This window comes from Thamnophis elegans, chromosome 12, assembly GCF_009769535.1.
Source record: "Thamnophis elegans isolate rThaEle1 chromosome 12, rThaEle1.pri, whole genome shotgun sequence".
Taxonomy (NCBI): domain Eukaryota; kingdom Metazoa; phylum Chordata; class Lepidosauria; order Squamata; family Colubridae; genus Thamnophis; species Thamnophis elegans.
Genome location: NC_045552.1, coordinates 53,342,953 through 53,369,664, shown reverse-complemented (window position 1 = coordinate 53,369,664; position 26,712 = coordinate 53,342,953). Strand labels below are relative to the sequence as shown.

The following is a 26,712-nucleotide window of genomic DNA, read 5'->3' as shown; positions in this document are numbered from 1 at the left end:
CAGAAACAAAGAGGGTCAACCTACCCCTTTCGGAATCTGACGTTTCTGACCGGGGAACAGGCGACTTCAAGGACCCAGCAAGTGGAATCTTCTCTCCTCCTCCTCCTCCTCCTCCTCCTCCTCTAATGACTTCCTTGGATTTCATCTCCTTGGCCACTTCTCGCTCTCTTGATGGCTCCTTCTCTCTCTCCTTTTCCACCATTGATTTGGACTCAGCGTTGGTCACAATAATCTTGGATTTTTCCTCTTTGGATGGTTTTTCTTCCCGCTTGATCTTCTCCTTCTCTTTGTCAGCCTTCGGTGTCTTTTCCTTGGCCTCTCTTGCCTTCTCTTCTTTGTTCGCCCTCTCTTCCTTTGGCTTCTCCTTCCCGTCTTTCCCGAGCAATTTAGCTTCAGGAGTGCCGGCTGGGATCTTCTCTTTCTTCTCCTTCTCTTTCTCCTTCCCGCATTTCTCTTTGTCCTCTTTCTCTTTGACAAGTTTGCTGTGACAAGAGATGAGGAAGCGAAGGTTAGGAATCGGAACAGTTTAAGCAACGCCTTTAGCAATAGCTGTACAGGTTAAGCCCTCGACTTACGACCATTTATTTAGCAATTGTTTGAAGTTACGATGGCTCTGAAAAAAGGGAATTAGGACTGGTCCCGCGCACTTAGGACCGTCATAGCTTCCCCCACAGTCATGGGGTCCCAATCTGGGTGCTTGGCAACCCGTCATGTATTTACGATGGTTGCAGTGTATATGGGGGGAATCACATGACCAACATTTGTGACCATCCCAGCAACAAAAACCAATGGGAAAGAGGCAGGCATGAAATGCTATGAACTTATAGCATCTATAATCTGCGGGTATGCGGAGTCTCTTGCTGTTGCCACTACTAGTTTGTCTGAACCGGGGCAAACTGGCAGAATGCCACTTCTGGAAATAGGACAAGCAATGTCATGAAATTGTGTGCAGCTACGTGACGTCTCCCTTAATGACTGTATCGCTTAGCGGCAAGAGTTCCACTCTCAACTGTGGTCATATGTCGAGGACTACCCTGACCCTAACTCCTAAAAGACTACTTCTATCCTTTTTTCTAGCCAATGCTTCCTCCCGCTAGGAAATCCTGCATTCCACATATACCAAGGCAGCTGGGCCTCACCTGGCGTTTCCATTGCTGGCAATCACCTTGGGCGCCGCGTTGGCGGCTTTGCTGACCACTTTCACCGCGCCCAGAGACTTCTCCTTCAACTTATCTGGTTTCAAAAAAAAAAGAAGAAGGGAAAAAATTACCGACGTCAATTCAATGACAGTGTAAAAGTTTTGGAAGGGATGGCAATCCGCTAGCATCCTAGCAAATCACCTTTCTTTTGGTGGACAAGTTGCTATGACCATGGAGGTGGATTGTGGGGTGTAAACGTAAATCATTTTACGTTTACACATTTTTGAGTACATTTACCATATTTTTCGGCGTATAAGACGCACCAAAATTTTGAAGAAGTAATTTTTTTTTTTAAAAAAAAGGTTTTGCACTCTGCAACCTCCCATACTCTCTGCATGCCTCATTTTTTTGTGAAAAACGGGGCAGGCAGTGAGTTTGGGAGGCTTGTAGAGTGCTGCTAGGCGCTGGGAGGGAGGAACGGGGACACAAAAACAAGCAAAAAATGGCCTGTTTTTCACTCGTTTTTGCCCTTCCCAGCTCCCAGGAGCACTTTGTAGGCCTTCCAAACCCTCTGCATGTCCATTTTGGCGAAGGGGACGGGGTTTCGGGAGGCTAAAAATGCCGTATTCGGTGTATAAGACGCAGCCAGATTTTCACCCTCTTTTTTGGGGGAAGGTGCGTCTTATACTCCGAAAAATATGGTACATGTTTATGCAAATGAGGTAATCACAGGCAAAGGATGCACTTGATGTATATTTGCCTCTGTCTGAACCCTGGCATCTGCATCTCGGACATTCAAGGGGATCTCCTGGACCGAACCCTCCACCCTCTTCCTGCGGTTACTCCATTTAAAAAAAAAGGGGGGTGGTGGCAACGATGAGGGCAAAGACCCACCTGTCTCCTCGGCGGTGCTTTCTTCCAATTTAGCTGGGTTTATCATGAGCGTAGGGAGCCCTGCTCCCCCTGGCCCGTTTTGAACCATGGCGGGCACTGCGTTCCGGGTGGGAAGGTCCTTCTGATGGAAATCGTTTTCAGGAACCATTTTTCTACTTTTCAGTTGGCCAGAGTAGCTGAAAGCCGCACACAGGGTTAAAAAGGGGCAGTACACACAGGCAGAAAAGTAAGACACACAAACACACACACACACTTGAAAATGCTGCTGCTCAGGAAAGGAAAAAAAATTAGGGATTTTCACTACCACCATAAGTACTGTCTTTTTCACTAATGCTCAGTTTGGTACAAACCGGTTTGTGTGTGTCTCAAGTCTCCTGCGATTGCTTAATAGCAATAGCCCTTAGACTTATATACTGCTTTACAGAGCTTTTAGAGCCCTCTCTCAGCGGTTTACAGAGTCAGCCTCTTGCCCCCAACAATCTGGGTCCTCATTTTACCCACCTCGGAAGGATGGAAGGCTGAGTCAACCTTGAGCCTGGTGAGATTCGAACTGCCGAACTGCAGCTAGCAGTCAGCTGACGTAGCCTGCAATACTGTGCCCTAATCCACTGAGCCACTTGGCCATCAAACCTGACGAGACCTTCATTGTCAAAGCTGCCCCAAATTATCCCCCCCTCCTTTTTGCCTGTGCTCTAAACTGCTGGTGTGTTAAACAGAAACACAGAAATAGCCTTAAGAAGCAAAGAAACAATTCTGGGTTTTTACGGCTGTATTTATATAGGTAGCCCAAAATGTTTGAGCCCAACGTTTCTGCGGCTCAGGGAGTCATTGGTTAAGTCAATTTTGCTCCCTTTTATCTCCTTTCTTGCCACCGTTGTTAAAGTGAACCCATTGCAGTTGCACCCCTGCTGCCTTTCTACCAACTCTGGATTTGGCACCGGGAGGGGGTGTGTGTGTGGTTCTCTTAAGCCTCTGGGGTATCCTGAACCCCTTAAGGGACCGTGACTCTTTAAGTGTCTCCGGTTGCCCAAAATATCCTATTGCTGGCTTCCAAAAGAATAATCGAAACAGCTGACATTTGAACAGAAACGTACGGCTAGCCTTAAAATTGTGTCCCAGGGTATTTAAAAAAAAGGAGTATAAAAGAGAGAAATACAAGGTGAAAGGCAAGAGGGGCGAGATGGCAGCATATGTAAAAAAATAATGTCCCCTTTTGCGACCGTCAGACAAGCATCAATGCTAGAAAGGAATGGGGGCGAGGGAGGAGAAGGAGGAGGGGAGGAGGAAGAGAAGGGGGAGAAGGAGGAGGGGAGGATGGAGGAGGAGGAGTGGGAGGAAAATAAGGAGGGGGGAGGAGAACAGGGAGGAGGAGGAGAAGGAGGGGGAGGAGGAGAACAGGGAGGAGGAGGAGGGGAAGGGGAAGGAGGGGGATGATGGGGAGAAGGAGAGAGAGAAGGATAGGGAGGAGGAGAAGGAGGAGGGGAAGGAGTGGGAGAAGGGGAGAAGGAGGGGAGGATAGGTAGGAGAAGGAGGAAGGATAGGATGGGAAGGAGTGGGAGAAGAAGGAGTGGGAGAAGGAGGAGAAGGAGGGGGAGGAGGAGAACAGGGAGGAGGAGAAGGAGGAAAAGGGGGAGAAGGAGGGGGAAGATGGGGAGGAGGAGGGAAAGGAGAAGGGGGGAGGAGGGGGGAAAGGAGAAGGAGGGAGAGGAGGAGGAGAAGGAGTGAGAGAAGGAGAAGGGGGAGGAGGAGAAGGAGTGAGAGAAGGAGAAGGGGGGGAGTATAGGTAGGAGAAGGATGGAGAGGAGGTGGAGGAACGAAGATAATTGGAGGCCTGGAGGCTAAAACATATGAAGAACGATTGCAGGAACTGGGAATGTCTAGTTTAATGAAAAAAGGACCAGGGGAGACATGATAGCAGTCTTCCAAGATCTCAGGGGCTGCCGCAAAGAAGAGGAAGTCAAGCTATTCCCCAAAGCACTTGAGGGTAGAACAAGAAGCAATTGGGGGGGGGGGTGTCAAATGGGGATGCCAGACTCACTAAAACAGCTGTGTCACTAACTTATAGACTTGCAGCGAGCGATTCGCTGAACAGCGGTGGCAAGAAAGAAAGGTCGTTAAAATAGGACAAAACTCACTTCAGGGACGTCTCGCTTGACCAGCCAAAATTGGGGGGCTCAAAATGCCTGTGTTGACCAGGTCAACACAGATAAAACAAAAATGGAATTTCGGGTGAGTTGCAACATGTCTCTTTCCTTCACCTGCCATTAGTCAATCTATGACCTGAAGGGAGCAAAACTTATTCCAAAGAGATCCTCCATTTCAGCTTTTTCTCTCTCTCTCCTTGGGCTGTTTCTGACTTTGACAAGAACTTTATCAGAATAGCTCTTTTATTTGCTTTTTCTCCCCCCTCTCGGAAAATGTCAATTCTGTTCTATTACTCATCTCAATAAGCTCCCTGGGCCATCGCTTAATCAAGGAAGGCTGCCGATTTAAAGGATTTAAACTTCTTGATACTTCTTCATTTATCTCCCCTCTGTCAATTTTATTCAACCAGAGGATACACGATATAAACTTTGAAAGGTTTTGTCAGATCTGGAAGCCATCTTTTACGTTTCAGGCCTGCCAGAGTTTCTACTGTGGGGAAACGAGAGGGAGGAATTATATGGAGTATGGGAGATATATAGCCAAAATAACATTCTTTTTCTTAGAGAATCAAGGACGTCTTGCCCTGAAGCTCCGATGGGATGACTGGGAAGCATCTCCAGTTTTGGACGATGTCAAGAATGGACACATGGTATCTATCCTGTGCCACCTCCCTCAAATCAGCTCTCATTGTCTGCAGTATTACTGGAGAATGCTTATAAATCCCACTTCAGGACTAGCATTGCCAGGACATCAACAGTTATTTCTAGGCCCAGGGTTTGCAAGCTGGAAATTTCTCTTTACTAAGAAACTCCATGTCAGACCTGGTCTTTTACCTTTTGGACTTTAGGCCTGGCCCATTTTCTACTGTGGGAAAACGGGAGGCGGGATTATACAGAGTGTGGGTGAAATGTAGCCATAACAACATTCTTTCTCGGAAAGTTAAGGTCATCTGGCCCTGCAGCTGCGATGAGGTGACTGGGAGGCATCTCCAGTTTTGGATGGTTCCTGATTGGGCCATGTGATGGACATGTGGGAGCTGGGCAGGGCCTTGAACTTTCACTTGGGTGGGGAAAACCTGGAAACTTTCTGATTCGAGCTTTCCCAGATATGCCAAGGTGACATCTCTAATAAAATGGAACTTTGAGGAAACTCAAGTCTCGGCGTCTTCTTTTGTTGGGGGTGTTACTTGGAACCCTGACAAATTCTTGGGTTGGTTAAAATACAAGGTATTTTCTTATGGACATATAAACCATTTTACAATTAAAAAAAAAAATCCACACTAATACCCACCACCCCTGTATGACTTGATAATGACAGTTTTTCACCATCAGTCAAAACTCAAACTCAGATCAAAAGTTGATCTCAAATTTGAGCTTCCGCAGCATTGGGGGGTGTCTTTTTTGACAGTTTAAACTTCGGTTTCTTGGAAAGGGAATTGTTTTGTTACCCCATGGCTAACGCATATAGGTCTGGTCTCTTTTCTTTCTCTTCCTCGTAAATCTTACGGACTCTTCGTTCCAAGGCCTGGCCCAGATTCACCACCTTTGGATACCACGGCAAAATTTTGGTCAGCACGATCAGGATATTTCTGATATGCGTATATTCCCCGGTTTCCAGACAGTGCACAGATGCCTGGGAAGAGAAAGAGAAAACAGAAAAATTAACATCCGACAATAGGCGTTCCTCACCGCGGCTCAGGCCCAGTTCAACGCCATTCCTGAATTTACCTTGGTTAACTTGTAATGCCATTTGTGCACCACGTGTCGGAAATTTTCGTAGTCTAATTGGTCGGCTTTGTTCACAGCGTCGTAACCACTGGATCGGAGTACAGTGATGAAGCCCGGATAGTTACCGCATTCCTGTGTGGAAAGAATGGAAAAACGTAGGATGGCAATAGCACTTATATGCCGCTTTACAGTGCTTTACAGCCCTCTCTAAGCGGTTTATAGAGTCAGCCTCTTGCCCCCAACAATCTAGGTCCTCATTTTATCCACCTCGGAAGGATGGAAGGCTGAGTCAACTTTCAGCTGATTTGGATGGATGGGGAAGGGAAGGGGAGGGAGGAAGGAAGGAAAGTAACTATAGAATTTAGACTTATATAGCGCTTCGCAGTGCTTTACGACCTTCTCTTAAGTAGTTTACAGAATCAGCCTATTGTCCCCAACAATCTGGGTCCTCATTTTAGCAACCTCGGAGAGGTGGGTCAATCTTAAGCTGATTTGGATGGATGAATAGGAAAGGGAAGGGAAGGATGGATGAATGAATGAATGAAGGAAGGAAGGAAGGAAGGAAGGAAGGAAGGAAGGAAACTAGCAATAGCATTCGGACTTGCTTCACAGCCCTCTCTAAGCTGTTTACAGGTTTACAGAGTCAGCCTCTTACCCCCAACAATCTGGGTCCTCATTTTACCCACCTCGGAAGGATGGAAGGCTGAGTCAACCTTGAACCTGGTGAGATTTGAACTGCCAAATTGCAGGCAGCCAGCAGAAGTAGCCTGCAGTACTGCACTCTAACCACTGCGCTCTTTGGATGGTCTTTTGCCAATATTACATTATCTCCACTGACTCCCGATTCCTTTCCAAATATATATTTTAAGTGAAGACTCAATCATCCAGGCCAAAAAGGTTTAAATCACGGCAACCGGATCAACAGTTATTAAAGCGGAGACATATTTGTTATTCATCCAAGTAAATTCTTCAGTCAAAATTCAGAACGAACATTTTGAGCGTTGTCAGAACGCACCAAATCCCGCCACACTGGCCACAGGAGGGTTTTTCTCTTCCTTAAAACACAATCAGGCATTCACGTATTTTAAACGTACCTTTTCATATACGCTTTTGTCGCTGTGCCACTGGGTTACGGTATCTAGCATGCAGCACAAAAATCTACCATATCGACTGGCTTCGTTTTCCGTGCAGCTGGCTACTGTGTAGATGATATCGGAGAAGACCTAGAAGAAATTCGGGCATTAAAAAAAACATGTTATGCTAAAAGAAAGGGGTTTCAATTTCCCTAACATTTCAATGGGTTTTTGGGGGGCTGGGGGGTGGGTGTGTTGGTTCATTTAAATCACACACTAAAGAAAAATCTTCCCCTGGGATTATCAATCTGGGACTCTGTAGGCGTTTATTTTGTTAAAATGAAAGTATTGGGGGGGGGGGGAGGAGGGGTGGTGTCTAGAGTAAATAAAACAAATTAAAAATCTTCCAGTAAAATTTATTTGTACACCATCCAGGGGTTCTGTATGAGGGAGATAGGTACTTTTAAAATTAGATGATAGATAGATAGATAGATAGATAGATGATAGATAGATAGATAGATAGATAGATAGATAGATAGATAGATAGATAGATAGATAGATAGATAATGGATAGATAGATAGATGATAGATAGATAAATAGATGATAGATAGATAAGATAGAGAGGAGGGGGAGAGAGAGATGGGTGAGATTTAGGTAGATAGTGATAGCTAGATAGCTAGATAAGGTAAGATAGAGAGGGAAAGAGAGAGAGAGGGAAATAGATAAGAGAGAGAAGAAGGTATATGTATGTATATATGTATGGGTGAGAGGTACGTAAATAGATGAAGATTGATGATAGATAGACAGACAGACAGACAGACGGATGTAGAGAGATAGCGATAGCAATAGCATTTAAGACTTCTATACTGCTTTACAGAGCTTTAGTCCCCTCTAAGCTGTTTACTAAGTCATCCTCTTGCCCCCAACAATAAGAGAGAGAGAGAGAGAGAGAGAGAGAGAGAGAGAGAGAGAGAGAGAGGAGAGAGAAGGTGTATGTATGTATGTGTGTGTGTGTGTATGTATGTATGTATGTATGTATGTATGTATGTGAGGTACGTAAATAGATGAAGATTGATGACAGATGATAGACAGACAGACAGACAGACAGACAAACGAATGGATGTAGAGAGATAGCGATAGCAATAGCATTTAAGACTTCTATACTGCTTTACAGAGCTTTAGTCCTCTCTAAGCTGTTTACTAAGTCATCCTCTTGCCCCCAACAATAAGAGAAAGAGAGAGAGAGAGCGAGAGAGAGAAAGAGAGGGAGAGAGGGAGAGAAAGAGCGAGAGAGAGAGAGAGAGAAGGAGGGAGAGAGGGGATTCTAAGGGAACGGGAGGCCAAAGTTAAGAATGACTTACTCTGTCATAACACAGCAACGTTGAAAAATTGGGTGTTTTCTGTTGATGCACCAGTTCCACAAAGCGAGCACAGTAAACAGCATCGATGGCCGAAAAGATACAGCGAGGAAATATACACAGCTGCAGAAACTTGGTTATGGTCTCGTTTTTCGTCGACTCTTAAAATTTTTATTCAAAAAAGAGGAAATGAGTTACTTTTCTTCAAGTGTGTCTTAAGACGGTATTTATCGGCCCTGGGCCGTTTTAAGAAATCTGGATTGCAACTCCCAGGATTCCAGAGCCAGTCGTTGGCTGGGGAATTCTGGGAGTTGAAGTCCAGACGTTTTAAAGAGGCCAAGGTTGAGGGGGAAAGGAGGGCAGCGAGGACAGGACTGAGGGACGCTCCCGCGCAACTTACTCGCAAGGAGCCAGTTGTCCTTTTCAAGCTTCAGCCTTTGCAACACCCGTTCCACGTGATCCAGCTGCTTCTTTTCCTCTTCTAGAAGTTTGTCCTGAAGGGCTGTGCAGCGTTCTTTTTCTTTCTTCTTTTTATTGGGAGGCTGGAAGAGGGGGGGAAAAAAACCACACACTCACATTCACAACTCAGTCCTTGCTTGCCAAGTGAACCTGCACGTCTCAAAGATGCTTTTCCAGAAAGGCAAATGGACTTTTTAAGGGTTTTTTTCCCCTTCCTTGAAAAGGTTTCGCTTGTCATCCAAGCAAGCTTCTTCTGTTCTTCTTCGGAACTGAAGAAGCTTCTTGGTTGAGAAGTGAAACGTTTTCAGTTCTTCTTCAGAACCGAAGAAGCTTCTTGGTTGAGAAGTGAAACGTTTTCAGTTCTTCTTCAGAACCGAAGAAGCTTCTTGGTCGAGAAGCGAAACGTTTTCAGTTCTTCTTCAGAACCGAAGAAGCTTCTTGGTTGAGAAGTGAAACGTTTTCAGTTCTTCTTCAGAACCGAAGAAGCTTCTTGGTCGAGAAGCGAAACGTTTTCAGTTCTTCTTCAGAACCGAAGAAGCTTCTTGGTTGAGAAGTGAAACGTTTTCAGTTCTTCTTCAGAACCGAAGAAGCTTCTTGGTCGAGAAGCGAAACGTTTTCAGTTCTTCTTCAGAACCGAAGAAGCTTCTTGGTCGAGAAGCGAAACGTTTTCAGTTCTTCTTCAGAAAACAAAAAAAAAGTTTGCATAAATTGAAGAATTATTTCCCTGTGTTCTGATTTGAGAGGTTATGTTGAGGGAGGGGGGCAATGACAACTCCCTCAATGGCTCAAGGGGGCGATTCCACTGTTCTAGTCCAACCCCCTACCTAGGCAGGAAACCCTATACCGTTCCAGACAAATGGCTATCCAACATCTTCTTGAAGACTTCCAGTGTTGGGGCATTCACAACTTCTGGAAGCAGATTGTTCCACTGATTAATTATTCTAACTGTCAGGAAATTTCTCCTCGGTTCTAAGTTGCTTCTCTCCTTAATCAGTTTCCCTCCATTGGTTCTTGTTCTGCCATCAGGTGCCTTGGAGAATAGTTTGACTCCCTCTTCTTTGTGGCAGCCCCTGAGATATTGGAAGACTGCTATCATGTCTCCCCTAGTCCTTCTTTTCATCAAACTAGACATACCCAGTTCCTGCAACGGTTCTTCTTATGTTTTAGTCTCCAGTCCCCTTCGTTGCTGTTCTCTGCACTCTTTCTAGAGTCTCCACATCTTTTCTACATCGTGGCGACCAAAACTGAATGCAGGATTCCAAGTGTGGCTTTACCAAGGCCTTATAAAGTGGTATTAACACTTCACGTGATCTTGATTTTATCCCTCTGTTGATGCAGCCTAGAACTGTGTTGGCTTTTTTGGCAGCTGCTGCACACGGCTGGCTCCTATTTAAATGGTTGCCCACTAGGACTCCAAGATCCCTCTCACAGTTACTGCTATTGAGCGAGGTACCACCTATACTGTACCTGTGCATTTCAGTTTTTCTTGCCTAAGTGTAGAACCTTACTCTTTTCACCCTTGAATTTCATTTGGTTAGAGAGTGCCCAATGTTCAAGCTTGCCAAGATCAATACGCACCATGTCTTGATTGTCGTCGATGGCTTTCATCTGGATTTTCAGCTTATTGACTTCCCGTTCGTAGCTACCCCGGGGCACCGCCAGGTCGTACATGGTGAGGGACCAGAAGGTGGCGTAGAACTGGGGACTGATATCATCCCAGACCTTCGGAAGGTGCAAGGAGATCACTGCATCGTGGACAGGGGCCATCACCACCTCGCAGGACGTGATGTATTTGTGGACTTTCTGCTGTTGCTTATTCCCCTTTTCTGCTTTCTTCAACTCATCGTACTTTGACTGGTAAGGGAAAAGAAAAAAGAAAATACTAGCGTGTATATCTATGTATGTATGTATGTATGTATGTATGTATGTATGTATGTATAAAATCTGTCTGGTCAAATCTACCATGTTTCCCCGAAAATAAGACAGGGTCTTATTTTCTTTTGACCCCTGAAATACAGTATTTTCCGGAGTATAAGATGAACCTTCTTCTCTCAAAAAAAGAGGCTGAAAATCTGGGTGCATTTTATACACTGAATACAGCATCCCAAAACCCCACCCGCTTTGCAAAAATGGCCCTGCAGAGCCTTTAGGAGGCTTCCAGAGTGCTCCTGGGGGCTGGGGAGCTGAGGTGGCGCAGTGGTTAAATGCAGCACTGCAGGCTACTTCAGGTAACTGCTAGATTAGCAGTTCAGCAGTTCAAATCTCACCGGCTCAGGGTTGACTCAGCCTTCCATCCTTCCGAGGTGGGTGAAATGAGGACCCAGACTGTGGGGGCGATATGCTGACTCTGTAAACCGCTTAGAGAGGGCTGAAAGCCCTATGAAGCAGTATATAAGTCTAACTGCTATTGCTATTGCTATTGGGGAGGGCAGAAATGAGCGAAAAACGGGCTGTTTTTGAGAGGTTTGCAAAGTGCAAAAAAAATTTTTTTTAAATTTGCCTCTTCAAAATCTTGGTGTGTCTTATACTCCGGTACGTCTTATACTCCGAAAAATACGGCAAGTGCTTGGCCTTATTTTCGGGGAGGTCTTACTATTTTTGAGATGCAGGAGGTGCCGAGTGTGGTCACCTCATGGCTGCTGCTGTGTTGCAACATTGGGAGGGGGAACCTTGAAAGTCTTCTAGTGCAACCCCCCCATTTAGGAAACCTGCTACTCATGAGACTTTATATCATTCTGGACAAAAGAGTTGTCCAATCTCTTCTTAAAAACTTCCAGTGTTGGAGCACCTACAACTTCTGGATTCAAGTTGTTCCACTGACTAATGGGTCTCACCGTCAGGAAATTTCTCTTTAGTTCTAGGTTGCTTCTCTCTTTGATGAGTTTCCACCCTGCCCTCTTCTTGTCCTGCCCTCTGATGCTTTAGAAAATAGATTTGACCGCTCCACTTTTTTTTGTGGCAACTCCTGAGATATTGGAACACTTTTAAGTCTTAAAGTTGCTAAGATTGGAGAGGCTTGCTGAAGACTGTGGATGATGCCAGATGGCCACTTTGAGGAGCGTCAAGAAAAGGGATGCTGTGTAAGGGGGAATGTGTACTCACCGATATGTGGTGCGCGTACATAGGTCTCGAAAGGAAGAAAGCAGCGTCGTGCGGAGTGTGAAATTCGTTACAGAGGACGTCGATAGAAGGCACTCGCTTAATATAGTCCTCCGTGCTTAAATTGGATGCCAGAAATCCACCAAATTGTACCAAAGTATCGTGGCACTATAAGAGGGGGGGGAAAAAAACACGAAAGGGGTAAGGCAATGACCAGACTTTCTTATCAAGAGGGCAATTGCCTAATTTCAAACACAGGTAGTCCTCGATTCACAATGGTTCATTTAGTGACCGCTCAAAGTTACAACGGCACTGAAAAGTGGCCTAGGACCATTGTTCCCATTTACAACTAGTTGGGTGTCCCCCATGGTCATGTGGTCAAAACCTAGATGCTTGGAAACTGGCATGTACTTATGACGGTTGCAGAGTCCCGGGGGTCACACGATTCCCTTTTGCGACCTTTGGACCAGCAAAGTCAACGGGGAAGCTGGATTCACTTAACAACTGTGCTACTTGCTTAACAACTGCATTTGATTCACTTAGCAACCGAGGCAAGGTAGGTCGTAAAACGGGGGCATAAGTGACTTAACAAAGGCCTTGCTTAACGGTGGAAAGGCTGGCTTCCATTGTGGTGGAGAGGACTTCCTGCAGAGCGCAGGTAATTCAGCCCCCCCACCCCCACCCCCAAGTCCTTCTCCGTTAGCCTTCGGGCAAGCATGCAAATCCAGCCTTCTGGCATTCGTCTGACTGTCGGGAGTATTCTAAACATTTTAAGATCATTACAACAACAACAACAACAATGCGAGTCTCATCGGCTTGCCTGATCGTAGAGCTTCCCCACCAGCTTCAAATGTTTCTCCCCTCCTTCTTGAAAGATGACGCCGTTGCGCTGCTGAGCCATGAGAAGGCACAGCGGGAGGGCGAGATCGTGGTCCAGGAGGGCGTCTTTTAATCTCTGAGAAGATTTCTTAGTGTTCCTAATCTGACCGAAGTAGCCTCCCTGAGCAAAGGAATAATAACAATTTAAAAAGGTTAAGGAATAGAACAGAACAGTATAAAATAGAATAGAATAAAATAAATATTGGAATAAAGAATAGAATAAATATTGGAATAAAGAATAGAATAGAATGGAATAGAATAACATAAATATTGGAATAGAGAGTAGAATAGAGTGGAATGGAATAGAATAAAATAAATATTGGAATAAAGAATAGAATGGAATGGAATAGAATAAAATAAATATTGGAATAAAGAATAGAATGGAATAAAATAAAATAAATATTGGAATAAAGAATAGAATAAATATTGGAATAAAGAATAGAATAGAATGGAATAGAATAACATAAATATTGGAATAGAGAGTAGAATAGAATGGAATGGAATAGAATAAAATAAATATTGGAATAAAGAATAGAATGGAATAAAATAAAATAAATATTGGAATAAAGAATAGAATAAATATTGGAATAAAGAATAGAATAGAATGGAATAGAATAAAATAAATATTGGAATAGAGAGTAGAATAGAATGGAATAGAATAAAATAAATATTGGAATAAAGAATAGAATAAATATTGGAATAAAGAATAGAATGGAATGGAATAGAATAAAATAAATATTGGAATAAAGAATAGAATAAATATTGGAATAAAGAATAGAATAGAATGGAATAGAATAAAATAAATATTGGAATAAAGAATAGAATGGAATGGAATAGAATAAAATAAATATTGGAATAAAGAATAGAATAGAATGGAATGGAATAGAATAGAAGAGAATTCTTTATTGGCCAAGTGTGATTGGACATACAAGGAATTTGTTTTTGGTGCATAAGCTCTCAATGTACATAAAAGCTATAAGAAACCCACCTTCCTCGCCAATGACTGCAACTTGAAACACAAAGAACAAACTTACAATAAGTTTCAGCTAAGTTTGTTGCTTCCTGGTATACTTGAAAATCACCCATATTTTCCTTTCCCTTCAGCAAGCAACACACACCTCTGCCTTCAGCTGCTCCCCGCCAGTCATGGCTTCTAACTGTTCCATGGTCATTTCTTCCGTGATTTCAATTCCTGCCATTTTTTGTACCACTTCTTTCAAAATGAGGAGGTCAAAACTACAGGGGAAGAAAAAAAAAATGAAGCCAAACTAAGAAATGGATTGCATGGAGACAAAACTGATTATACAGTACAAGTGTATATTACCACAATCATACCAGGACCCTCCCATAACACTTTCTGAATATTTTTGTGTCTGTGCCTGTCTGTCTATCATCCATCCATCCATCCGAGCCATAGTGGCCCAGTAATTAGAATGCAGCATTGCAGGCTAACTCTGCCCACTGCCAGGAGTTCGATCCTGACAAGGTTGACTCAGCTTTTTATCCTTCTGAGGTCAGTAAAATGAGGACCCAGATTGTTGGGGGCAACAGGCTGACTCTACAAATCGCTTAGAGGGCTGTAAAAGCACCATGAAGCGATACATAAGTTTAAGTGCACGCTCTATGTATCTATCTATGTATCTATCTATGTATCTACCTACCTACCGTGTTTCCCTGAAAATAAGACAGGGTCTTATTTTCGTTTGACCCCCAAAATAAGCAATTGGCCTTATTTTGGGGGAGTTATTATTTTTGAGGTGCAGGAGACGGCAAGCGTGGTCACCTCATATGAGGCTGCTGCTGTGTTGCAATATTTTTGGGGAGGGCTTATTTTAGCGCATGTGCTCAAAAGCCTGATTGGGCTTATTATACGGGGAGGTCTTATTTTCAGGGAAGCGGGGGGGGGGGTCTATCTCTATCTATCTATCTATCTATCTATCATCTATATATCATCTACTGTATCTATCTACCTACCTATCATCTACTGTATCTATCTACCTATCTACCTACCTACCTACCTACCTACCTACTGTATCTATCTACCTATCATCTATTTATCTACCTACCTACCTACCTACCTACCTATCATCCATCCATCCATCCATCCATCCATCTATCATCTACTGTATCTATCTACCTATCTACCTACCTACCTATCTATCATCTACCATTTATCTAAAAATTGCCCATGTCCCTCATAGGGTGATTCTGGGTGATGTACAAATGGAAATTGCAGAGAGATGGGCGGCAAACAAATTTAATAAATAATAATGCTTTATATCTAAAGCCCAAACTGCTTGTCTCCACTTCGATACAAAATGAGGACAGCTGCTGCAAAGACATCCCCCAAACTAAACCACCTTAGAAGCAGCGGAACTGCATGCATTCCACAGATGTTGCAATGTGATTTTTTTTTTTTAAATGCAATTTGACCTGCACTGCTTCAATCTCCTAATCCCGGTGCTGGAAGGCAGTCAAAAGGCTCCTCCAGCCACCCATGCTTTAAATATTAAATCCTATATAGTGCTGTAATGTTTAATAGGAAGGCTGTGAAAAAACAAACACAGCTACAGAGGTGGAGATCCTTTTGAGAGCTCTGTGCAACTAAATTTCATTTTCATGTATGCCGATCCGTGTACATTGAAAGTGACCATATAAAGTTATTCTCCTTTCCACTCACCTTTTTCCTGCCTTGAGTTGATTTGCCACATACTGGAGGAGTCCGGCAAGTTCTATCGGGTATTTTCGAAAAACAGCACCACAGAAACTCGCTAAGCCTGAAGTGAAGAGAAATTTTAGACCAGGGTAAATACCTAACAACATAGTCCTGAGCTTAGCAACCCAGAAATTAATCCTTTTGGTACCTGAATTATGTAGTTCCCAAATATTCCAGCAGATGAGTTATCTATCATCCATCCATCCATCATTTCTCTCCATATCTTGATTCTATCTATCTATCTATCTATCTATCTATCTATCTATCTATCTATCTATCTATCTATCTATCTATCTATCTATCTATCTATCTATCATCCATATCTATCCATCCATCCTTCCAGCCATCTATCTAATATCTTTAATATTATCACCCATATCTATCAATCATATATCTATCTATCTATCTATCTATCTATCTATCTATCTATCTATCTATCTATCATCTATCTATCCATCCATCCATCTATCATCCATATCTATCCACCCATCCTTCCAGCCATCTAATATCTTTAATATATCTATTATGCATATCTATCTATCTATCTATCTATCTATCTATCTATCTATCTATCTATCTATCTACTTACCTACCTACCTACCTACCTACCTACCTACCTACCTACCTACCTACCTACCTACCTATCTATGCCATCTATCATCCATATCCATATCCATCCATGTTGGATGTGTGTGGAAAGCATCTAAGGGTAACTTTTATTTAAGGTGGCATTTTTCATTGTTTTGTAAAGCCCTCCATCTTCTTCCTGAGGACTGCTGTAGAAATAAATCCAGTAAAGATCCAGTTGCCTCCAGTGCATTTTAGCTGGGTAAAACATACAAAAGATAAAGACTTACTCTGAAGCCAACTAGAGATTGTAGTGTCGTCGTGTTTCATCCTCTCTTTCTCGGGATTTGCTAAGGCTTCAATTATGCAATCTTCAATGACGTTAAGGAAGAATTCCACGTGTTAACGTTAGCATTAAAAGATATTACAGGGTGATGACAGCTGAGACAATCTGGCAGAAGAGAGTATTTGTAGCTTTTGAATGTTTGGTGCTTTCAGAGCAGATGTTTCATTACCCAACTAAGTAACTTGAACAGTTACTCAACAGTTTGTGGCATGGATCTTACGTAGTTGTAATCTGCAACAGATTACAACAGAAACATCTGCAACAAAACTCTGAGAGCACCAAGGTTCTTAAATTCAGTTCTTAAGGCAAGGCATCAAAAGGCCAGCCTCTGAGCAGTTACATCTCTTAGTAAACACCACTAAGGAAGGGAATATTTATCCAGGATATTATAATAAGGGTAACACATATTTGGTTTTACATATCCTAACAGCAACTAGGATTGTATATGCACAATGTTGGAAAAACCCAGAAAATCCTGCAGATGATACTGTAATCACAGAGATGGATAGGTTAACCCTAAAAATTAAAGGAAAAGATTTGGATTATTTTACAACATGGGAAGTATTCTACAATTGGTTAAAGGACAGATACTGAGGTTAGAGGAGTGGAATTAGGTGAAATATAGTCTACACGAGAAAGAAAAACAGATGAGTAAATATTGTGATGTTGTATTATAATCGATACTATAATGGAAGATAGTATACGTTGTAAAGATGATGGATGATAATGCATATTTGTTTATACATTATTGCTTATTTGTTCATGTTTGTATGTATGTATGTATGTATGTATGTATGTATGTGTATGTATGTGTGTGTGTATACACACACACACACACATACATATATATGTTGCATTTGTGCTGATAAATAAAGGGAGACTAGCATAGATCTATTTCAAGCTATTTAGTTCTCATCAGCTAGCCATACCCTTACTGGGATTCGAACTTGGGCTGTATTACATATTAGGCAGCTGTATTAGCCACTAGGCCACAGGTTCTCCTCCTTTATCAGCTAAGCCAGGGAAATAGGTATGTATTGTGTCACAACCCCTGGTATGCCCAAATATGGGAGGAAGCATATATATATATATGATTATAACAACAATGATATGACGATGTTTGTACGTTAACACCTTGAACACAGTGCACAACACAGAAATGGAATGTATGATATAAAACAATAAAAATATTTTTTTTTTTAAAAAAGGAAATATTTTTCTAGCCCTGCCATCACCCCCCAAAACTGCTAATTCTTAAAACAAAGTAAGGGGGGAAAAACCACCACTCTTTAAGGAGTGTTTTTGGGAAAAGTTGCAGTTATATGATGGGGGGGATTACTAGATCATAAAACTGAGGTTTAATTCTATTGAACAACGATACTGGCTGCAACCTTTGATCCCCTGCAGCTAAAATTTAATGTTTATGCCGTGTGGCAAAAAGAAGAGGAATTCTTACCACCGTCAAAAAGGTGCAAGACAAAAAAAAGTTTGAAATGCTTCAAAATAACTGACCAAAAGAAACTTAGGAGCTATAAGTCGCTGGTGTAAAGCCATCAAATTTCGGAGTCTGAATTCAATATGGCAAGAACTTTTAGCCCTAAATGGTGAGCAATGAGTCACCCTGGAATTATTCCTGAGGAACAAGAGAAATGTAAAACACGACAGGTCACAGTTCTTAGAAACTGGCAAAGGATACAAGCCAAAACATCGTAGTTTAGTGAAGTGAGGTATTTCAATGAATCAACCACTGGCGTTATTAAGTTATCATATTTCTGGATCTGCGACAAAATCTGAAAAGAATAAGTAAAAGCGAAACGTTTAGAGATATATTTGCACATCCGCGAGTGTTTCACAGCCTTAACAGAAATTATTTCTGTGATTTGCAGGTGGTCCTCGGGTTATAACCACTCATTCAGCGACCAAAGTTACGAAGGAACTGAACGAGGGAGATTTGGGGCTGGTTAACGGAGTTTCAGCCATTGCCCTGCCCATGCGGTCATACAGTTGTGATGCAGGCACTGGGTGAGACACAGGCATATGATCATGATTTCTGGATGCCTGCTGGCTTTCCATAAGTAAAGTCAATGGGGAAGCCAGCAGGAAGGCGAAAGCTGCTCTGGTCACTTTGTTGCTCATTTACTCTCTGTAGCACCACCCTGTGGCTCATAGACAACACACACGTACACATACAGACATACATATATATCTCACCTGCCGACCTACACGCCTGGGACCCGCCTTTTCCTGCTTAATGACCGGTGCAGTCCTGGGGTTATAATGGCAACCAGGATTGCTGGTCTTGCTGTTTCTAAGGACACATCATGTCAAGCTGAGGACCAGAATGTTGGGGGCAATAGGCTGACTCTGTAAACCGCTTAGAGGGCGCGTGAAGTGGCATATAAGTCTAAGGGCTACTGCTATTTATGACTAAATCACTTAGTGACAGAAATTCCAGGCCCAATTGCCATTGTAACCTGAGGACCACAATCTCTTCTCGCTCAATCCTTGCCTTTCATTTACACATTTACAATCAAGTTACAATGCATTAGTAAGACTACTTATTGTAAAATTTTGATAAAACAAGTGCAGTTTTTGCGCTCGGTATGTGTTAAACTACGCAGCTTCAGCACATCTGCTGCGACAACAGATACATATCGCAACTTATCTTGCCACCTACATAGTCAAATAAAATGGTTGGGTTGCTGTGACTCAGTTTCCCAATTTGTCTTCCAGAAGGCTTTACGTTCTCCTTCGTTAAACGCCTGTAAGAAAATACTGTACTTTAGTTCCTTTCTTGTGCTTTGCTAATTACAAAGAAATTTAATTTACTCTCCTATGAATAAAAGTCTTAAGATTGTCCTCTCCCAATCCTGGGGAAAACTGCATATATGGTCACGTTTCATATGTAATGTATTATCTTGGAACTTAAAGGTGTAAATCAAAATAAGAAATCATACTTGTGTGACGCCAAGTATGGATTTTTTTTTCTAATCCAGAAAAAAAATTAACCAGGTATTAATTCATCCCTTATTTTATTATTCAAGCTGGCGTTATTTAAACACATAATTCCTGAGTTTCACACTGACTACAGGAAGTTTTGCTCAATGATATACCTCAGGAAATAGAAGCGTGGCACTCTAGTCAAATAATTTAGTCAGCAATCCTAAACATCTTACGTTTAATCTCCTCTGAGTAAAACAGGAGGCAAAAAAATATATATGTTCAAAACTAACTTTATTAGAATACCAACAACTGCCTTGAAGAAATTGACATTAACTTTTGCAAAATGAGTCATGACTGTATGTATTCATGACCAACTGTACCCAGCATGATTTGGAGGACTAATAGAATGCTCCAGAATGTTCCATGCTAGACGTATCCAGAACGTTCCATGCTAGACTTATCTAGAAGGTTCCATTTCAAGACGTCTGGCTTTGCATACATTTAATAGGAATGCTTATTCAAACAAGTGCTTAACTTACTTCATTATATATTTGGCTCTGTCAATTATCTGAGCTTTAACTTTCACTAGCAGTGGATGGCTATTGTATGTTTCGTTCTTCCACTGGCCATAGAGGCGATACCTAGAACAGGACGCAGGGAGAAAAGGAATCCATTTATGTATTTCCACCTCAAAAAAAGCATTAAAATGTTGTATTTAAAACATTAAAATGAGTTTCTCCGAAAATAAGACCCTGTCTTATATATTATTCGCCACAAAAAAAGACAAAAAGGTCTTATAATTTGGGGAGGGAGGGGATATTGCGCACTGAATCGCCTCACTTGCGTGGGTCGCCCCCCCCTCCGGCCTCCTTTTTACAATAATACAATAGCAGAGTTGGAAGGGACCTTGGAGGTCTTCTAGTTCAACCCCCTGCCTAGGCAGGAAACTCTATACTGTTTCAGACAAATGGCTGTCCAACATTTTCTTAAAGATTTCCAGTGTTGAGGCATTCACAACTTCTGGAGGCAAGTTGTTCCACTGATTAATTGTTCTCACTGTCAGAAAATTTCTCCTCAGTTCTAAATTGCTTCTCTGCCTGATTAGTTTCCACCCATTGCTTCTTGTCCTGCCCTCAGGTGCTTTGGAGAATAGCTTGACTCCCTCTTCTTTGGGGTCACCCCTGAGATATTGGAAGACTGCTATCATGTCTCCCCTAGTCCTTCTTTTCATTAAAATAGACATACCCAATTCCTGCAACCGTTCCTCTTATGTTTTAGCCTCCAGTCCCCTAATCCTCTTTTTTACTCTTCTCTACACTCTTTCTAGAGTCTCCACATCTTTTTTACATTGTGGCAGCCAAAACTGGATGCAGTATTCCAAGTGTGGCCTTGCCAAGGTGATCTTGATTCTATCCCTCTGTTTATGCAGCCTAGAACTGTGTTGGCTTTTTTGGCAGCTGCTGCACACGGCTGGCTCCTATTTAAATGGTTGTCTATTAGGACTCCAAGATCCCTCTCACAGTTACTATTATTGAGCAAGGTACCACCTATACTGTACCTGTGCATTTTGTTTTTCTTGCCTAAATGTAGAACCTTATTCTTTTTGCTGTCAGAGGCCTTCAGGAATTTTTTCTGAGGCCGCCAAGGCTTTCCTGAAGGCCTCTTCAGCCCCTAACAGAGCTCTGGATCGATCCAGAGCGCTGTTAGGGGTTGCAGAGGGCTTTAGGAAAGCCTTGCTGGCTGCAGAAGAAATGGGTCGGCAAGGCAGGTGTCGGAGTGTGCGAGGCCTGGCTACGACTGTACGAAGGTACCCTATTTTTCGGACTATAAGATGCACCGGTGTATAAGATGCACCAAGATTTTGAAGAGGTCAATTTTTTTAAAAAAAGGGTTTTGCCCTCCCTGGCCCCCAGGATCACTCTGCTGGCCTCCCAAATCCTCTGCATGCCCTGTTTTTTGTGAAAATGGGGCATGCAGAGAGTTTGAGAAGCTGGCAGAGTGCTCCTGGGGGGGGAGGGGAGGGCAAAAATGTGATGCGTGGCAGATTTGGGAGGCAACAACCGGGGCGTGCAGAGGGTGTGAGAGGCATGTAGAGTGCTCCTGCGGGCTGGGAAGGGTAAAAAATGGCCCCGTTTTTTGCAAAAAATGGGGCATGCTGAAAGTTTAGAAGTCCTGCAAAATGCTCCTGGGGGGCTTAGGAGGGCAAAAACAGCCCTGTTTTTGTGAAAAACTGGCCCATTTTCACTCATTCTGGCCCTCCCCAGCCCCCAGGAACACTTTGCAGGCCTCTCAAACTTTTGCATGTCCATTTTTGTGAAAAACTGGATGTGTGGAGAAGGGTTTTAGGAGGCCAAAAATGCTCCAAGTATTCAATATATAAGATGCACCCAGATTTTCTCTTTTTTTTGGAGAAAAAGGTGCATCTCATACTCTGAAAAATACGGTAAGTAGTAGGACAGCTCCACCTCCGCATCCCCACCCTAGCTTAATTTTTTACCTGTGCACCCTGGAGTGGGCAAGGTCTTAATTAGGGCTTATTAATGGGCGTACGTGTTAAAAATCAAGCTAGGACTTACTTTCGGGGTAGGTCGTATTTTCGGGGAAACACGGTAGGTAATTACTCACCGGTGCTGGTATGGAAATGTTTTAAACATCCCCCAGAGTTCCTCAGACATGCATGCGTTACAGTCCATCAGGGAAAGAGAAGGAAGCAGAACCTGGTCGGTGATACTTAGCAAGCAGCTGAATAGTATCTCCTAGGGAACAGAGAAGAGAAAACCAAAAATTTAGTAAAATGGAGTCCTCTTTTTAATTTGCTCAAATTGATTTTTTTTTTATAACTTTGTCAGGCCCAAAGGTGCTTTTTCAAGAGGCATAGGAAGCCAAGAATATACACCTGGTGTTGTAGCCAGCAGGAGCCGTTGGAGCTGCCACCAGACTGACAGTGAGGGGCCCTCTGAGTCGGCTCCGGAGGATGTGGAGGACCCTGGACAGGGTTCCGACTCCGAGCAGGGCGCAGAGAGGCTGATTGGTCACCAGGAGGCACCTGAGCCTTGGACCAGTGGGGAGAAGACAAGGGAGGGGAGCCGGAGGCCAGTAGTGAGTTGTTCCTGGATGTACGCCATCAAAGAGCTACTAGGCTTCAGGAACAATTACGCAATTACAGGAGGTGATTGTACTCAGCTGGTGGTTATTAGGTTACTCTCCAGACTATAAAAAGCTACTTGTGCACACGGCCCTCTTTGCAGAAGTCAACGCAGGATTGAATGTCGGAGGACATTACTGTGAGCTTGGCAGGCTGCATTGCTGCCAAGCCTTATCTGTGTTTATTGCTGCCTGAGTTTGTCTTCCAAGGTCCTTATCTGTTTGTTCTGCTTGGCTTTCAGCCACCGAGGTTTTGGTGTCTTGCTATTAAAGTACATTCCAGTTAAGCTTGTCTCGGCATTCGTGACTGGGGCAGGGGGGGTCAGAACACCTGGTATACTGAAGGCCTTAATATTTGTCATCTTCTCCCTTCCTTAAAACCAGGTTTATTCCACAGCCATGCGACCTCTGATTTTTTGGGAGCATTGCTTTCTCAATTCCATCAAAGGACATTGATCCTTTATGAATGCACTGGAATTTTACCCCTGACCTAGAGAGAGACAGACTGCAAAATATGATTTGTTAAGAGACTACATCTTCACCCAGAAGATGACTAGAATGGCAGGCGATAAGTCTCAACCCTATGGGGTGTTGCTTGTACAATGACAACAAGAAGTAAGTCTCCTTGGGTAACATGACGGTTAGTTCTATCTTGCATCAAATATTACAAGGCCTCTCAAGGGAGGTTTTTTTTTAAAAAAAAGAACCTACCATTTTCTCTCTGTCCTCTTGTCTGTTTACGTCCAGCTGGTACTACAGGAAAAAAGAAGGCAGGTTAACTGCTAAGATGTCATGGCTTCAGACCAGAGAGACTATTCCAAGCATGTTAATGAAAACCTTTTCCAAGTTTCAGCAGGAAATATCTGAGTCAGAGCAATCATGGTGGAACTAAAATTTTTGAATCTCTGAATGGGGAAAGAAGGGGAGGGGAGCAGCTCCTCCATAACGTGGCATGCAGGAGAAGGAGAACTTGAACTATGGATCTCCAACCTCAGTTGGCTACAATAACGCTCTCAAATTACTCTGCTTACATGTCAATAGTTAGAAAAACCCCAACCTTCATTTTAAATCCTTCAACGCTTGGTGACATTTGTATGATATCTCTTTCACACCTTGGTTAAACCCACAAAGGGGGATTAGCCAAGCATTGGTTAAAGCATCTGTTTTATTCAGCAGAGATTATATATGCTGAATAAAACTCCGCATTGGCAACAGGAAGGGCATCGGGCCAGTCAACCCCCGACTCCATTCAGTTGCCCAGACTCCACCCCCGCAAGGGATTATGAGGGTTATTAAATGAAGATGATGAATTCTTTCCTTCCGCATAGCTGTCCCGGAAAAAGAGAATGCAAACTTCAAGGCTGCTTATTCGCATTATCCCCAAAAGGAGTCGGGCATATCTGCAAATCAGGGAAATGTGACAACAGGACCCTCGTTTGCAAGAAGCGAGCAGACAGTGAAGACACTTGGTACCAGCGGACTAAAAAACAAAATCAGCTCTCAACCCTACGCTGCGTTTTTATTTTGCAAGACATCTGGAGATCAGCTCCCAGCAACCTGCCAAATCCTGACTTGGGTTTACAAGAGCTTATCTAATTAACAGATGTTTAGAAGATAAATTTTACTGCACTTTGCACGGAATCCACTCTAACCGCCTGTCAGCTGTTTAACGGTGGAATTATGCCGAGCCCTTTTGCTGTACAAAGATGATTATAATTTTCCTCTCACACTGGACTGATAACAGAAGGGCTTTATTTCTTATGCGTTATTTGCATGGGTAACTATTAGCAGTAGAATTCCCAAAAGAAACAATGCAGAATCGGGCATTAAAAACATCAATTCACTTATACAGTTTTAATAGTCACTGTTTAAATTGGCATTTAAGATAGCAAAGTTAACTCAATTTTCTCTTCAACTGCTTGCTTTTGAAATAGCTTATTGATATTATTATTATTATTGTTATTATACAATTGTATCACAGCGGCCAGTTGTTTCGCCGGATTTGGCATTGATTACTAGTCGGGCCCCACCCAGGGGCCTAGGACGTCGTAACATATTTTCGTAATATGCGTGCAGATCCAAGCAGTGCGGCTTTTTGCATTTGACTGATGGTGATTTTGTCAATTTTTAACTGTTTTGAATGTAATTCCAGTGCTTTTGGAATAGCACCCAGTGTGCCGATTACCACTGGAATTACCACTGCTGGTTTGGGCCATAATCGTTGAATTTCAAGTTTTAAGTCCTGGTATTTCGTGATTTTTTCATATTCCTTCTCGTCAACCCTGCTATCACCTAGTATTGCGATGTCTATGATTGTAACCTTATTTTTCTCAACCAGTGTGATGTCTGGTGTATTATGCGCCAGTATTTGTCCGTTTGTATGCAAAAATCCCACAAGAACTTGACCATCTGATTTTTGGTGACTTTTTCAGGCTGATGTTCCCACCAGTTTGTTGCGGTTTTAATATTATAATTTTTGCACAAATTCCAGTGGATCACTTGTGCTACTGAATTGTGCCGCACCTTGAGACCTACCTCCTTCATAAAGGCTTTCCCAAGACGCAACACTTTTGCGAAGAGAATGGGATCGTGGGAGAGATGCGGGCCAAGACAGCAAAGCATGTTGAACACTTCTTTCCTCAAGTCTTCAAAATGTTCGACCGGCTTTGGGGCTCTCTTGTTTTGCAGAGGGGGGACTGGGGTTCCTCTGGCGCCTTTGAGGACTCCAACTCTGAAACGAGAAAGGCAGGTTCTTCAGACGGTTCTTGAAATGTGAGGTTTTGGGAAGAGCTTCTCAAAAACGCCAGGCGGGGCAAGAGATAACCCTGCCCCAAGCCAAAGGCTTGAGGCAGGGGTCTCAAACTCGAGGTTTGCAAGGTCGCCCTGGAAACAGCGAAGGATTGACTCGCGGTACCTCTGCCAGCGAAAATGGAGCTCGGGAGGGCTGCAGACGGTGAGGTCAGGCTGGCCATGCCCACCCTGCCCACATCTTCCACCCGCTGAGGTCAAGCACAACCCTGTAGCGGCACTCAATGAAAGGAATGCCTTTACCCCTGCCTTGAGGAATAAAAGAAATATGGATAAACTCTCCCACCACTGTCCTGGCTGAGGCTTCCAGAAAGCCTGAAGCAAATTCCTTGTGCTGACAACCTCTCCAAAACTCTTTCAAGGGAGGATTTACAGTCACAGACCTTATCTGGCTTGGAGAGCTGCCAGGCCGATACCTGCAAAATTTGGCAAGGAGTCTCGGAGAGTCACAAACCAATTAAGCAAACTAATTGTCTCCTGCAAACTCCACTCCCCTTTCGCTCCTCTTTTATTTCCTCTGGGACGGACCATTGACTCTCCACCTGTGGCCTTACTCCCAAATCGACCCCTGTTCTTTAGCTGTTCCCTTCGTCTGGCAACTCTGCACATGCGCACACTGGGAACAGGCTCCAGCTGATCATCTGCCTCACGTCTGACTCTGGAGGCAGCTGATAACTGGCATATGGCTCTGGCCCCCTCTCTGCCTCCGACACAGAGCCCTCATCAGAGCTTTCCCCAGACTCCAGGACTGGCCCATCTTCCTCCCCAACCCTCCTCACTGTCCGAATCTGCTGGCAGCTCTGCTGGCCATTGACAGGTCACAACAACCATTCTATCAGCTACGAATTCTAAAACCAAGGAAGTTTCAATTATGGAAGCCTAAAATTAAGCGGTTTAATCAATTTATTCGACATGGAGACCCCGTTCACCTTCGATAGAGAGGCTCAATCATCACGTGGAGAAGCTGGCAAAGAGCGAGAGCAATGGGTTTGTGCGAAGTTGCGTAAAACGGGGGCATCTGGTCCATAATGCTTTGTGCGTGCTGCCAATCACCGATTTTTAACATGGCTTCTAATAAACCCAGTTTCTGGTTATCTGGTGGCTGAAAAAAATAACCAAGCAGAGGAAAGTAACTTTCGTTTTTTAAATTTATTTTTATTTATTTATAAACGGCTGTGTGTGCGTATGTGTGTGTGTGTGTGTATGTTCCAGTATAACTCTGGAACACCTCGAGCAATTTCAACCAAACTTGGTACACAGAGAAAATAAATACTGTGGGGGTAAGACACCCCTAAGATCCCTTGGGGTGTGTCTTCTGTTAAGATGCAGCCTGTTGTGCCTTAAAATGGCTTCTACGGTACTGCCGTAAAATGGCTTCTGCAGCGCAGTGGAGTTGCCATGGTAACGGCTTCAC

The 26,712-nt window shown here is 43.3% G+C and overlaps 1 protein-coding gene across 1 annotated transcript in view; it reads right to left on the bottom strand.

Annotated features, from left to right (window-relative positions):
* THOC2 (THO complex 2) overlaps positions 1 to 26,712 on the bottom strand; it is a 60,662-nt gene that overhangs the window by 11,214 nt on the left and 22,736 nt on the right. Inside the window, exons 11-31 of the mRNA XM_032227561.1 lie at positions 26,228 to 26,400; positions 25,026 to 25,221; positions 23,202 to 23,243; positions 21,972 to 22,102; positions 19,886 to 19,987; positions 19,081 to 19,165; positions 18,100 to 18,193; positions 16,348 to 16,428; positions 15,455 to 15,551; positions 13,893 to 14,010; positions 12,716 to 12,895; positions 11,899 to 12,063; positions 10,375 to 10,650; positions 8,738 to 8,879; positions 8,341 to 8,498; positions 7,000 to 7,128; positions 5,906 to 6,037; positions 5,626 to 5,810; positions 2,034 to 2,209; positions 1,140 to 1,233; positions 25 to 482 (exon numbers count right to left, since the gene is read on the bottom strand). Coding sequence (XP_032083452.1) covers positions 25 to 482; positions 1,140 to 1,233; positions 2,034 to 2,209; positions 5,626 to 5,810; positions 5,906 to 6,037; positions 7,000 to 7,128; positions 8,341 to 8,498; positions 8,738 to 8,879; positions 10,375 to 10,650; positions 11,899 to 12,063; positions 12,716 to 12,895; positions 13,893 to 14,010; positions 15,455 to 15,551; positions 16,348 to 16,428; positions 18,100 to 18,193; positions 19,081 to 19,165; positions 19,886 to 19,987; positions 21,972 to 22,102; positions 23,202 to 23,243; positions 25,026 to 25,221; positions 26,228 to 26,400 — 3,214 coding nt within the window. The remainder of the gene's footprint in view (positions 1 to 24; positions 483 to 1,139; positions 1,234 to 2,033; positions 2,210 to 5,625; positions 5,811 to 5,905; positions 6,038 to 6,999; positions 7,129 to 8,340; positions 8,499 to 8,737; positions 8,880 to 10,374; positions 10,651 to 11,898; positions 12,064 to 12,715; positions 12,896 to 13,892; positions 14,011 to 15,454; positions 15,552 to 16,347; positions 16,429 to 18,099; positions 18,194 to 19,080; positions 19,166 to 19,885; positions 19,988 to 21,971; positions 22,103 to 23,201; positions 23,244 to 25,025; positions 25,222 to 26,227; positions 26,401 to 26,712) is intronic.